The 14327-nt window shown below is 49.7% G+C and overlaps 1 protein-coding gene across 2 annotated transcripts in view; it reads right to left on the bottom strand.

Moving 5' to 3' along the window:
* Positions 1-9572: 9572 nt before the first annotated feature.
* Positions 9573-14327, bottom strand: part of ST8SIA5 (ST8 alpha-N-acetyl-neuraminide alpha-2,8-sialyltransferase 5) — an 89876-nt gene continuing 85121 nt past the window's right edge. Inside the window, exons 7-8 of one of the 2 annotated variants that reach the window (XM_015121872.3) lie at positions 13269-13361; positions 9573-11426 (exon numbers count right to left, since the gene is read on the bottom strand). In XM_015121872.3, coding sequence (XP_014977358.1) covers positions 10958-11426; positions 13269-13361 — 562 coding nt within the window. In that variant the 3' untranslated portion in view covers positions 9573-10957. The remainder of the gene's footprint in view (positions 11427-13268; positions 13362-14327) is intronic. The other variant, NM_001083950.1, reaches the window with a different exon arrangement.

Genomic DNA, 14327 nt, shown 5'->3' with positions numbered 1-14327 from the left:
CCAGCTTCCTCCCACATGGCCAGAGCAGCAGGGGGCCAGCACCACGGTCCCTGACCACAGCTTGCCCCACTCTCCTGCTTTGCTTAGGCCTGTGGCCTTGGGTAACTCTGCCAGATACAACTGCCTCCTTCTGTCCCACTGGGTTCAGCCACCCAAGGCTGCTGGTTCGGGTGCCCTGAGCTTGGCCCCCAAACAGGAATGAATATGAACAGTTCCCTCCACACAGGTGCTGGGCAGGGCACGAGGCCAGGGTGAAGCCCAGGCCTGGAGCAGACTCCAGATCAGCCTAACAACTTCAGAGGGGAGAAAAAGGTACCTTAGAGGGCTAGAGCGGGACATTGGCCGCCATCCCCTGCCCTCCAGTCCCTCCCACCTTGAGGAAGCCTGGGCACCCAAGAGGAGACGTCCGCCACCCACCACAGGTGCCCTGGGCATACCATGCTATCTTTCTGGGCCTCGGCAAGGAGGGTTGCTACTCTCTGCCCTGTCCTCCTTGCAGGACTGCAGCCAAGTCCAGTAAGAAAATGGATGGTGAAAGTGTGGAGAGAGTAGAAGTGTCACTTTCCCCCCAAAAATGGTCATATTCTTAAATTCACCAAAAAACACCCAGGCCTGAGTCACTGTAGAGCCTGCACAGCCCTAGCTGAAGTCCTGACCATCCTGCCCCACACAACAAGGACAACACAAGCAGAATCAGAGGTGCAGAAAGAGGATGACCAGCCACACAATCACCCACACTGCAAAGTCCCTTGGAGGTGGCAAGGTGGAAGGGGCTTGTCCCCCCGCCACCCGTCCTCACCACTGTCCTTTTTTCGTAGGAGAGAGGTAGCAGAAGAGTCTCCAATGTCACGGGGAAAATGTTAAGTTCAAAAGAGTGAGTTTGGCTGGGCGCAGTGGCCCACACCTATAATCCCAGCACTTTGGGAGGCCGAGGTGGGCGAATCACGAGGTCAGGAGTTCACAACCAGCCTGGCAAAAATGGTGGCCCTTTCTCTACTAAAAGTACAAAAAATTAGCTGGGCATAATGGTGGGCACCTATAATCCCAGCTACTTGGGAGGCTGAGGCAGGAGAATCACTTGAACCTGAGAGACAGAGGTTGCAGTAAGCTGAGATCACGCCACTGCATTCCAGCCTGGGAGACAGAGTGAGACTCCGTCTTTAAAAAAAAAAAAAAAAAGAAAGAGTCAGTTTACGCATCTCACCTATCTTGCATCATCAGATCATGAACTGTTTCATTTATGTGAACTTCCAGGTCACGGAGGGTTTATCTTTTAAGCACCAAGCCTTTTGTGAATGCATTTTAAGTGTTTGGGGATGGAAATAATTCAAAAGTGGATAAAATGCTGCCCTGCCTTCTTTGACAGTGTATTGAGCATTGTTGGAATGTTTTTATTTTTATTTTTTTTTTTACCTCTGCATGTCCTGGATGTCACAGGGTGAACCGAGCTGAAATGCTATGTTTCTCTCGGGGTTATTATAACATATCCTCCCTTTCTTCCCCACTAAACGACCAATGACCTCAGGCTACTTGATGGTTTCTGAGATATGTATTTAGTTTTGCTATTTTTAAATTATTATTTTGAGACAGGGTCTGGCTCTGTCACCCAGGCTGGAGTGCAGTGGTGTGATCTCAGCTCACTGCAACCTCTGCCTCCTGGGCTCAAGCCAGTCTCCCACCTCAGCCTCTTGAGTAGCTGGGACTGACTATAGGTGTACTTTTGTATTCTTTGTTGAGACAGGGTTTCGCCATGTTGCCCAGGCTGGTCGTCAACTCTTGAGTTCAAGTGCTCTCCCACCTCGGCCTCCCAAAATGCTAGGATTACAGATGTGAGCCATCATGCTTGGCCATATTTTCTTATCCTTAATGTAGTGGTATTTTTGTTGTTGTTGTTGTTGTTTTTAAAGACAAGCTGTCATTGAACAAGCTAGTTTTGGTCTTCTTAATGCCATCACAATTTAGGCTATTAGCTGCCACTTCTTGCTTTATCTAGCACCTGTCATCATTCTCTTAGTTTGCTTTGTCACTAGAAACCAGTACCAAGTTCACTAGAACTGAATTTAAAATCAAAGCGAATGCCATGAGATATATGATGTTAGCGAAATGGTTGGCCCTTGATACACAGCTTTATAGCTTCTATTTCAGGGGCTCAAAATTATTTTCCTTCAACTGAGTCCTTGGTTACCTTGGGGCTGAGTGAATTTGCTGGGTTTGATCCTAAGAAGTGAGTTGTGTTTTCACCCTGCTTCGGTAAAACAGTAACCATTTCCACCTTTAATAAGTCTTTGAGCTCTCCAGAGGTTCTTGTCAACTTTGTGGCTGAATGTGGAATTCTGAGCTCTCATGGGGGCTGAAGTTGCCCACGTTGCTGGGGGCATCTTTGGAGGAGGGAGAATAGACTGAGGCAGAAACCAGGTACTAACTCTCTGGTTTCAGCTCAAGCCTGTTCCAAAGTATGATAGAAAAGGAAATGCATAAAGAAGTGAGGCTTGAACCCTAGCTCCTGGGCTTACGGCAGGCCTGGTGCTGTGGTATGTTTCCTCATTGCTACCTTCCGTGTTTGTGCACAGATGTGGAGGTGGGCAGAGGTCTGGGTCTGCGTCAGAAAGCCAGGCTTTCACCCAGGTGGGCCAGACAGGTCCTCCCTCTGCTAGAGGGTCAAGTGTGGCACTCAGATCCTACCCAGCACCGGTCACAAGGCGACCCTCACCCAGGCACAGGCTGAACCCATTGCTCCAGACCTACCAATCCCTTAGCTCAGATCACACAATGAATCCTAATCTTAGGCACAGATAAATTTTTAATTCAGGCAGACTCTGAGGCTCCTAGGCCTGGGAGAAGAAATCTATGTTACTTTGCTTTAAAAATATGTCATAGTATTTATCTGAATGCTAAAATGTTCAGAAAAAGAAAAGCTGATACCTTTAAGAAGTCTCAGGCCTGAATCAGACTTGGGGAAGGAAGGGTCCACCAACCCCCAACCAGGAAAAAGAACAGGGCAGCAGAACAGCGCCAACCTCGGTAAAGGTTCATCTAGAGCCAGGAGCCTCCAAGAGCAGTTCCTGGAGCGGCATCAGCATCACTTGGGAACTTGTTAGAGAGGCTCCACCCTGGCCTTACCAAAGGAGACCCTGGGGCGGGGCCCATAATCAAGGAGCTCTCCAAGAGATTCTGAGGCAGGCTCCAATTTGAGAACTGCTGACCTAGAATAGTGGTTCTCAAGGCTGGCTGCGCATTAGAAACATCTGGAGAATTTGTGAAATCCTAATACTCAGGTCACATCTCAGGCCACCTGACTCAGAATGTCAAGGGGTGGGGTCCCATGAGTGTTTCTTAAAGCTCTTCAGACGACTACAGCGTGCACCAAGGCGTAGACCGCGTGCCTTAGGGTAATGATTCCCAACCATGTGAGACAGAACCACTTAATGAGATCTTTGAAAATAAGGACACCAGGCCCTATCCCCAGGCCTGCTGAATCAGATTCTCCAGGAAGCTGAGGACCTGGCTTGGGGATTGTTTTATAAAGACTTCCAGGTGATTCCTATGTGCACACAAGGTTGCAAATGGCAATTCTAGAGAAAACAGAACTTTTACCCCAAAGCTGAGCAGATCATTTAGTTGAAAGAAATGAGAGATTTGTTGCCACGGGAACCATCTTCGACTGAAGAGAGAGTCACTGATTTCTGGCTATTGTGGTCAATAGCTAAGTCATGGAAGTGTATGTTTTTGGTTTTGGTTTTTTTCCTTTGAAATAAAAAAAAGAAAGAAAGGTTCTCAGAAGAGACTGTGCAGGGGAAAATATCTAAAGACTTCTAAATGATCGACAAGGCTATTGTCTCTCAGGACATGCTGGCCAGGACAGTGGAGCCCAGGTGGCAGAGCAAGGCCAGGTCTGCACTCTTCCTCAGCAAAGAGGCCAAGGTCTCAGGAAGCCAGGGCCCAACCACCAGCCCAGGACAACTGCCCAAGGCAAAAACAAAAACAAAAATCAGATTTCTGCTTTAGGGACACCCAAAACAGTTCATGTCATTTGAGAACTGCTTGCACTTAAGTGATTCTTTATACTTAAGAAGTCTGGTATACTATGCTAAGTGAAATAAGCCAGTCATCAGCAAGACAAATATTATATGATTCTACTTATATGAGGGACCTAGAGCAGTAAAATTCATAGAGAAAGAAAGTAGAATTGTGATTGCCAGGGGCTGGGGAAGGGGGAAGTGAAGACTTGTCATTTAATGGGTTTAAAGTTTTCATTTTGCAAGACGAGAAGAGTTCCAGAGACAGAATATACAACAATGTGAAAGTACTTACCATTACTGAACTGTATACTTAAAAATGGTTAAGATGATACATTTTATGTTATGTGTATTTATCATAATTACAAATGAAAAAGAAATCTTTGTTCGTGTTAAAGCAAAACCAGTTTTGTAAATGTTATAGATTCCCGAGCACTTGATTTTTGTTGCTAGGTTCATAGCGGGTTATATATTATATTTGTATGTACAGAAAAGGCAGAAGTTGGGTTGTGTGCCGAATTCTTCCTTTCATTCTTTTCCTACTCAAGGCTCCAGTCTGAATTTCAAGCAATACATGGCCACTCAACTGGTGGCAACTTCTGAACCACAAGCAGTTGTATGCTCAGGGAACAGATAGGGGCCTCACACATGCTGATTCCTAGGCACCACCTCTCCCCCAGGTTATCAGTTCAGTTTTAACAAGCACCCAGGTGATTCTGATGCAGTCCATCAGAAGGCCATCCTACTGTAGTCTACCCTTTGACGATCACACGGGTTTATTAGGATGCCCTGTAGGATAGAATCAGCCTCCACAGACTGGCCTCGTTTGACTAGACCTCTAAACAATAGCACAAGGCACACCCTGGCCACCGGTGCACCCCTCGCCTGGCCTCACCTGACCGCTGAGCCACAGTTAGCCTCTTCCCGGAGGGTGCCCTGGTTACAGGGAGGAGACTAGGTCAGGGCGTGTGTTGAGCTCAGAGCAGCAGCACCTTTTCTCCCCTGGGAAACAACAACATGCTCATGGCCTTCCCCTGGGCATCCAGAGCAGACATCCTGCAAAGCTCAGCTTACCTGTTTCCCAGCCAAAGCATTCAGCATGCTCCTCTAGTTTTTGAAACACCGTTGATAAATTCCTCTTACATTGCTTCCCAGGCTGCGCCTCAGCCACAGGGATGTAAGATCCTGACATGTTTGTGTGGCTTTGAGGAAGGGAAGAAGTAGAGAAGAAACAAAACATCTCTCCCTTCTTTCATTTAAACTAGAGGAGAAAGGATTGGCGAGCCAGCAAAAAGCAGATGAGCAGGATTATAATGAGGGAAAACAAGAGGCTAGCCGAGCCCACAAGCCCCCACTAGACAGACACTTCAGCCTCCTGAGCCTCAAGCTCCCCTGGACAGGCAGGAGGAGTCTCTGCCTTCTGGGATGTGCTAGGTAAAAAAATCAATAGAGGACTCTCCTCAGCCGACAATTTCCCCAAGGTGTTACTCGGTTTATTAGCGGGGTCTCCTGAACTGCTGGAGTTCCCCCAGGAACCAGAGACCTCATTAGTAAACACGTGTTGAGTGGCCACGGCATGTGCTTCCCTGCCAGTGCCGGCAGTATAAAATGAGCTTAGATATCGTGTATTCCCTTGGGGAGAAGGCAAACCTTCTATCAAGGACACAGGGGCCCTTATGCTGTGTGCTATGAGGATGTCCTAACGGAGGAGTCGGTGACGGTTGCAGCAGAAGCACAGAGGAGAGAGTGCCCAGCCCAGGTCTCTAGAGGGGAGGATGCAGGGGGCCATTACCTGACTTCTGCAAAAGCGGTCAGATAAAAGGAAGGAGAGAGGAACTTAGGAGTGTGAGGGCCATTCCAAGTGTTTCAACAGAGTGTGCAAAGGCACCTGGAATAGTATGGGATAGGGCAGGGAGATGGCAGGAAGATCTCTGGGAAGGTGAGTAAGCCAGCTTGGGACACTGCCTGCATGACTTGGTAAAGAACTTGAAGTTTATGGTACAGGCAGGCAATGGGCCCCACAAAAGGTATTTTTGGAAGGTTATTCTCTGAAAGCAGAAAGATCCATCAGAAGGGTCTGGGTTAGGGCAGTAGCAGAGGGGATGCAAGGAGGGAATGACTTAAAGGGATGTTTATGAATTGGAATTGACAAGATATGGTGAACAAATACACATAAAGAGTGAAGGAGAAGGAAGAGGCAAGGGTGATCCAAGTTTTGGGCCAAGGCAACCTCTGCTTGCTTAGTGTCTAGTTTGTGCTGGGCACTGTGCTAGTCATTGTACGACACTATTTCACTTAGCTTTGCAACAGCTGTTGAGGTTGGTATCCTGTCCTCATTTCAGATGATGAGTCCAGGGTCTCCGGGGCCTTCCGGAGCTCCCCCAAGTTCACACAGCTACAAAGTAGTGGGAGGAGACTCTGAGTTCAGATTGTTCTTTTAACTATACCAGTTGAGGACATGTTGAGGTCTGAGATGCTGTGCAGACACAGACATGCAGGAGGCCACAGTGAGCATGCTTCCAATGCTCCTGGGGAGGGCTGGCCTGCAGGTAGAGGGGTTAAGATGCCAGGGCAGGAGATACTTAAGGCTGTGAATAGATGAGATTTCCGCAGGAATGCTCCTAGGAAGAGAAGAGAACCCTGAGGAAGCTTCACGGAAGATGAATCCACAAAGGAACCTGAGAAGGAGCATTCAGCGAGACAGGAGGAAAGTCAGGGAGGAATAGTTAGAAAACAGAAGAGGAGAGGACTTTAGAAAGACCAGAGAGACTGGGCACAGTGGCTCACACCTGTAATCCCAGCACTTTGGGAGGCCAAGGCAGGAGGATTGCTTGAGCTCAGGAGTTTGAGACTAGCCTCATCAACATAGCAAAACTGTTTCTACAAAAAAAAAAAAAAAAAATTAAAAATTAGCTGGGAGTAATGGCACGTGCCTGTGGTCCTAGCTACTTGGGAGGCTGAGGTGGGAGGATCATTTGAACCCAGGTGTTGAGGCTGCAGTGAGCCATATTTACATCACCACACTCTAGCCTGGGTGACAGAGGGAGACCCTGTCTCAAACAAACAAAAAAGACCAGAGAGGCCAACCTTGTCAAATGTTACACAGATGTCAAGGATGATATCTGAGAAGTATCTGCTGCTTTGCTGGTTACACTTTTTATGCTGCCAACCTTCAGAATTCGGAATTGACCTTGGTTATCCCCTCCTCCTCCTCTCCCAGATAACTGTCCCTGAGACTGGATTTGACAGTGTTCAGCACAACCAGCTCCCACGTATGTTTGTGGGATTCTTCATTTAACATCTGTACATACACACACACCAGACCACAAACTCCCAGAGGGCAAGGATGACGTTTTGTTCATCACTAGTTCCCCGGCACCTGGCACCATGCCTGGCACAACATAAGCACTCAATAAATATAATTTATTCACCAATTCACTCACTAAATTGGCGAATGACTGTCTGAAGCCAGCACTCTACTCTGCCTCAATTGTTTCTAAGCACTGCTCTGTTTCCTCCCTGCTCTCAACAAAGTCAAGGGCGATGAGCACATGCTGTCTCTGGGCACCCGGTGATTAGTGGGCAGAGCTGCCGCAGCAGCGTTGCTGAAATGGTCTCAGAGGCTGCCTCTGACCTTGAGCCACCTTTCTTTGTGCTTGGCTAAGCACTGAGTCATTTACTTGTTTTTGCTGCCTTTCAAGTCTGGAGCAGTGGGTTTAGCACAAAGGAAGCCATGATGGTTGTTTTGTTTACAGGGAATCGACTTCCCTTAAATAATGATTCAATAGGTAGTCTGCACTGCATGGTGGCGTGGTGACAGGGCTGTGGCGGAACATGGCAGAAGGCTTCCAGAGTCAACACCAGGCTCTCTGAGCCTTTGAAAAAATGTTTTTCTTATAAACACTGGCCATGTAGACCTAGGCAAATCATTCGTGTTGTCACTTAACATGTGCTATTTCTGGGCATCTTTCCTCACCTTAAAAATGTGACGATGGCCTCAGTTCCCCTCCAATGCCACTGTGGGTAAGTCACTACTGCTGTAGAGGGTAGGGTTAGGGAGAGGTACCTAGAAGCACAGATTGCTTCCCGGACAATGACAGCCTCCCAGAGGAGGCTGTCCCTGGAGGAGGGCTCCGTACTATCCTGCACAGGGCATCTTGGTCAGGATCCCTCATGTTCTGGTGTCACTGACTGGGAAGCTAAGACAGAGGTTTGGAGCACAGATTTCGGGGCTCTACAGATGTGGGTGCAGTTTCCTCCATTGGGTGCCTGACCAAGGGCAAGTCCCAGAATTGCCCTGAGCCTCGGTCTCCTCATCTGTACAATGGAAGCTTCCTTACCCAAAGGGGTCTCATGATGATTACAGGAGATAATATAGGGAAAGTGCTTAACGGAGGGCCTGGCACAGAATGAGAGCATGGTAAATGCTAGCTATTATAAAAAGAAATATTACCTATTACTTAGATCCATTCATCATGAATGTCCCCCCAAAATAAAGAGATTGTACAGACCCTGAAGATTTTTACAAAGCTTCTAGTTGTAGAGATGAGGCAACTGAGACATTGAGGGAGAGGAAGGACTGGCCCTAAGACCCACAGGCAGGAATATGGCCAGCAGCCAGGTGTCCCAACTCCTCTGTGGGCTGGATCCCGATGCTCCAATCCCCAGCTCCTACGAGGGCCCTGGCTGGGGAAGATTCCAATTTGCAGCACCCTCGGCTGTGGGAATCCTGATGTCTGTGTCACCAGGGAGCCTCCCCCAAACACTGCCCATCTGGAACATAAGTAGTACCCAGAGGGCTTCCAGTAGAGGGCTCTGTCCACAACAGGCACTCAGTAAAGCCCCAGGCGTGACTTGACCCAGGTCACATATTTGCTCTGGGCCTGCTTCCTTAAGTGGAACACAATGGTCTTTAAGAACCTTCTAGTTTTTATATGCCATGGTTTCAAGAACTGGGTTCAATTAACCATGTAGTGGCTAGAAATCTCAGTTAACTGGAATCTTTCCCAGAAATTCCCTCCCTGGGAGAAATAGGCAGAGCTCAAGAAAGTTAATAACCATCCACTGTCCTTTGCAGTTCTTCCTGGTTTAGCAGGTGTTTGGGCTCATTTCATCCCCTTGGCTAAACAGACTGAGGCTCGGAGCCACCTGAGGTTTTCCCAACCAGGACCAGAGCTCAGAATGCAGGTGAGAGTCAGCATTGAGAACAGTGTTGTGTACAGGGCACAGGCTCCACAACAACCCACCACAGGAAGCACAAGCCAAGACACAAAGGTTTGGCCAAGAATGGAGCCCTGGATCAGGAGCCTGGAAGCCTGGGGTAAAGCCTGCGCTCTCCTCATCCCTGACTGGCTCAGCCAAGGGGCCTGTCAAATGAGGTGACTGGATAGCAGATGCCACTCCCTGCTATATTCTCACAGCTCCTAACCCTCCCAGAGCACCCAGCACGTGAGACTGGGCCTATAGTCTCTGGGCCCTGCATCCCCAGAAGATACAGATAATGCCTTTGTTTATCCTCATGTCTTCCTAAGTCCCACCACAGACCAAAGCAGAATAGGCTTTCCAGAAATGTTTAAGGGGAGGAAGAAAAGAGGAAGTGAGGGAGGTAGAAAGGAAGGAGGGAGGGAGACAGGTAGCCAGGCAGGTGGGCTGAAGTCCTCCTCCCAGCACTCACATCCTATGGTTCCACAAAGCTAAGTTCTAAGGCAGTTCACCAAGTGTCTCTTAGACACCGTCCCATTTATGGTGGAAACACCATAGGGAGAAGCAAAGGGAATTAATTTCAGGTGTGAAATGACATGTGAACCCCTCTCTGCCTAAGCCCGACTGACTGCCCCAAGCCCAGGCTTGGCTGTGAGAAGTCCCGTCTTCCCAGCAGAAGCCTCAGTGATGCTGGTGTCGGAGGCCACAACTCGCTTCTCTCTGCTAAGCTCACCACCTGACATGTCAGTGCTTTCCAGCCCAGAGCCTATGGTTCCGACTGAGGAACACGATACAGCAGGATTCTGCAGGATTCAGAGACATGAGAAGAAGAGGTCTTTATAAATAACTCCTGGTTTAAATGGAGCTGAAAATAGGGAGACAGAAGAGGAAGTCAATCGCTAAGCACTTATTGAGTCAATAACATTGGCTTGGAAGCCATAGTGCAAGTGGCTGGTTTGGTTTATTTCCTTCTCATCAAAAGAACTAACGTAGGATTGAACCTGGGGGCACCAAGACTGCGTGTGTGTCCGAGGATGTGTCTGAAAGGATGTGGTGCTTCTCAGGTGATGTCTCAACCAAGACATAACCCAGGCCTTGCGTTAGATCTCTGTGTGTCATGGAAGAACGTGTCGGGTGGTGTGGCTTGGCTGTTAAGTCCCTGGACCTCTTGAGATCACTTTCTTCACTGGAAGGTCTAGTCACTGGGTTGGCCTCTAAGCTCTGAGATTTAGATAGCAATTCATAGCTGAGTCCTCGATATAAAACTCAGGAACCAAAAGTGTGAATAAAATCTTCACTGTGCTCAAGTGTCCTGTGAAGTGTCCTGTCTCTGCCCTTGATTCCATTCTCTGTAGGGCCTTCCTTTAGCTGCAACAAGGGTCTGCAGTTTGTGCTCTCTCTCGGATGACAAAATTGGGTGGAAATGTGCTTTATTCACTTGCAGTCCCCAGGGCCCCTGATCTTGGGGTATGGTCCAGCAGCATGCTAGCCGGGGCAGGTGGAGGCACTGGGCAGATGCACCGGTGGGGGCCAGGCCAGGAGGCTCAGCACAGAGCTGATTCTGCCCCGGTTCCCAAACCTGCCTCCCCACCCCAGTATCCAAGTACAGAACTGAACTACGGAGGGAGAGGCAGTCTGAACGCCAGGTCCCCACGCTGCCCGGTTCAGGACTCCCAGTTCAACCGGTAGGGACAGCAGGAGAGAATGCACCGCTTGCCGGACAGCCTGGTGAGCCGCCATCAGCAGCAGCTGCAGGTGCCCGTGTGCACGCGGAGGATGCCTCGGCTGTGCAAGTGCAGGAAGTTGAAGATCTCGGAGGGCATGGCGTGGAAGCCGGGACGCGGCTTGACGTTGTCATAGTAGTGGTGAGTGATGTAGAGGCCCGAGGGGTTCATGGGGAAGGCCCAGAAGCCGAAGAGGTGCACCTCCTCACAGAGCTCCAGCGCCGCAGTGGCCAGAATGAGGCCAGTGCTGATGCGCTTGGCTCGCACGCCCAGGCTGAGCCAGTAGCGCGACACGTTGACCAGGTACTGTGGGTGGAAGTAGTAGACAGCCTGCGGCGACTCGAAGTCGTCCAGCACGTACTTGACGCGGATGGACACGTCGGTGTTGCGCGTGTTGTAGAAGGCGGGCAGCAGCACCGACGCGTTCTCATACACCTGCAGCACGCGGTAGAACGGCCGCCGCCACTTCTCCAGCTTGTGGAACCTGCGCAGGGCGCGAGTGAGAGGTGAGCGCCCACTCCTCTGTGCCCCGACGCCCCTCGCTTCCCCACCCCTTGCACCCTGGGGCTTTACAAAGGACGGAAGGGACTTATCAGGCCACCTGCCTCCTGACACCTCACGCACCTGTGCAGATGAAGATGAGACCTCTCTCATGGGCAGCTGAGTTTCTGTAAGTGGGTGCAGGAGAGGGCAGTTGGGATCCAAAGGGACAGATATCCAGGGTGTGGCTGCAGGGGGCAGGGCAATGCTGAACCCAAAAGGATGAGGGTGGCCCAAGGGAGGCTCATCAGGGAAGTGGTTGCCGGAGTGGAGGCTTGCTCTAGAGGCCTCACTCCATTCACCTGTACTGTCATCCTCAAGATCCCCAGGAACGAATCCCATATGCGGCTGCCTGTCCTGGCTCAGAAGCTTCTTCTCCTGCAGCCTCCGTTTCTCTCTCACACACTAGTGTGTTGTTTTTAGACACAGGGTCTTGCTCTGTCATGCAGGCTGGAGTGCAGTGGTGCAATCATAGCTCATTGCAGCCTCGAAATCCTGGGCTCAAACAATCCCCCCACCTCAGCCTCCTGAGTAGCTGAGACTACAGGTGTGCATCACAATACTTGGCTATTTTTTTTTTATTTTAATTTTTTGTAGAGACCAGGGACTTGCGATGTTGCCCAAGCTAGTCTCCAACTCCTGGCCGCAAGCCACACTCCGGCCTCAGCCTCCCAAAGCGCTGTGGTTATAGGCATGAGACACCATGCCTGGCCCCATTTCTTTACATTAAGCAGCCTCCCCTCTTGGGCCCTCTCTCTCGTCTCTGAGCACTCCTTCACTCGGTGACTTTTCTGTCTCTTCTCGCCCCTTAATAGCTGTTCCCTGGGCATCTGATCCAATTCAATGACCCCCTCCTCTCATCTCCCACTGTCCCCTCCTCTTACATGTCCTCTGACCTGGTTGGTGTGACTATGCCCAGGGCTAGGGTTTCAACAATTCCCCTAAAACCGTCCAGATGAACCCCATAGAGCTCCAGTGCTGCGGTGGCCACAGTGAGGCCAGTGCTGATGTGCTTGGTTCACACCCCCAGGCTGAGCCAGTAGCGCGACACACTGACCAGGTACTGCGGGTGGAAGTCGTAGACAGCTTGGGTGACTCAAAGTCATCCAGCACGTACTTGACACGGATGGACACATCCGTGTTGCGCGTGTTGTAGAAGGTGGGCAGCAGCATCGATGCATTCTCGCACACCTGCAGCATGCAGTTCCTCTGTGAAAGTTCATCCGGAAGGTTTTAGGGGAAGTGTTGAAACCCTAGCCCTGGACACCAACCAAGTCAGAGGACATATAAGAGGAGGGGACAGTGGGAGATGAGAGGAGGGGAGCCAGGAGGGGAGCTGAGATCTCAGTGTGAGCTTCTCCCCAGTACCACCTGGACACAGCCAGGTAGGGAGCTGCCTGCCCTGGTCACACCCTGGAAAGCTCTCCCGCCCATCTCTAGGTGAAGGTGGTGTAGACCAGCACTGTCCAAAAGAAATAATGCAGGCCACATATGGAATTTAACCATGTCCGAGTAAGCACATGTGAAAAAATAGAAATGGGTGAAGTTTTTGTATTTTCTTTAACCCACTATTTCGAAAATACTATTACTTCAACATGTAATTAATATAACAAGTTAATTAGACGTTATCCTGCTTTTGTATTAAGTCTTTGAAACCCAGTGTGTGTTTTACACTCACAGCCAGCACATCTCCATCTGGACTAGCCACACTTCCAGTGCCCAGTAGCTGCATGTGACTACTGGCTAACATTTTGGACAGTGCAGCTCTAGAAAGAGGGCCACTGACCTCTCTGTGATGATGCTGGGGTTCACAGTGACCACATCCGTCTTCACCCCCACGTCCATGGTATACTTCTCTGAGATGGGGGGCAGGTTGCACCTGCAGAAGAGAAGAGGCAGCCCAAGGTGGTCAGTCATTCAATAGGTCGGGCTGGGGAAGGCGCAAGGGGAGGGGAGGGATGGTGATCATGTGGGCAGAGGGATGCAACAGCAACCAGCTAGGCAGGTTCTCTGTGGCCAGGTGGTAAGACAGTCGTTCTTCTGCTCCTTATCAGGCACTGGGACAGCCAACAGGCCTTGCTGAAGTTCCAGACACATGGGGCAGATAAACCACCAGATGTAAAATGCAGTTACAAGCTTGGATAGTCCCTGGACCTCTGGAGGATGGGATTATGGCTTTCAGAGGACAGGTGGCAGGGGAGCATCTCCTTTTCTAGAGAGCCAAGGCTTCCCTGAGGAAGCAATGCTTGAGCTGAGGTCTGAAGGAGGAAGTGAGCAAAAGTCCTGTGGCAGGAGAAAGGCTAAATAAACATGGGATATATTCAAAGATGCATCTTAGAAATGCAACACATATTGCATGCAAAAGCAAGTCACCACCATTTGTAGAAAGCCCCATAGTAGGAAGAGTAATAGCCCCCAAAGGTGTCCACGTCCTAATCCCTGGAACCTGTGACTATGCAGCCTTATGTGGCAGAAGGGACTCTGCAGCTGCAATTAAGTTTAGGATCTTGAGATGGAGTCATTGCCCTGAGTTATCTGGGGGAGTCCAGTGTCATCACAAGTGTATTTATAAGAGGTGATATGACAACCAGGGAGAAGAAGAAAATACGTGGCAACAGAATTGGAGTCAAAGAAAGAGACTGGAAGATACTCCACTGTGGGCTCTGCCATGAGCCAAGGACTACAAGGAGCTTCTAGGAGCTGAAAAAGGAAACGAATTCTCCCTGAGAGCCCCCAGAAGGGAATGCAGTTCTGCAGACACCTTGATTTTAGTCCAGTGAGACTTCTGACCTCCAAGACTGTAAGATAATAAAATCTGTGTTGTTTAAACCACTAATTTGGTAGT

Source organism: Macaca mulatta, chromosome 18 (assembly GCF_049350105.2).
Source record: "Macaca mulatta isolate MMU2019108-1 chromosome 18, T2T-MMU8v2.0, whole genome shotgun sequence".
Taxonomy (NCBI): Eukaryota; Metazoa; Chordata; class Mammalia; order Primates; family Cercopithecidae; genus Macaca; species Macaca mulatta.
This window is presented reverse-complemented; position numbering and strand designations above follow the sequence as displayed.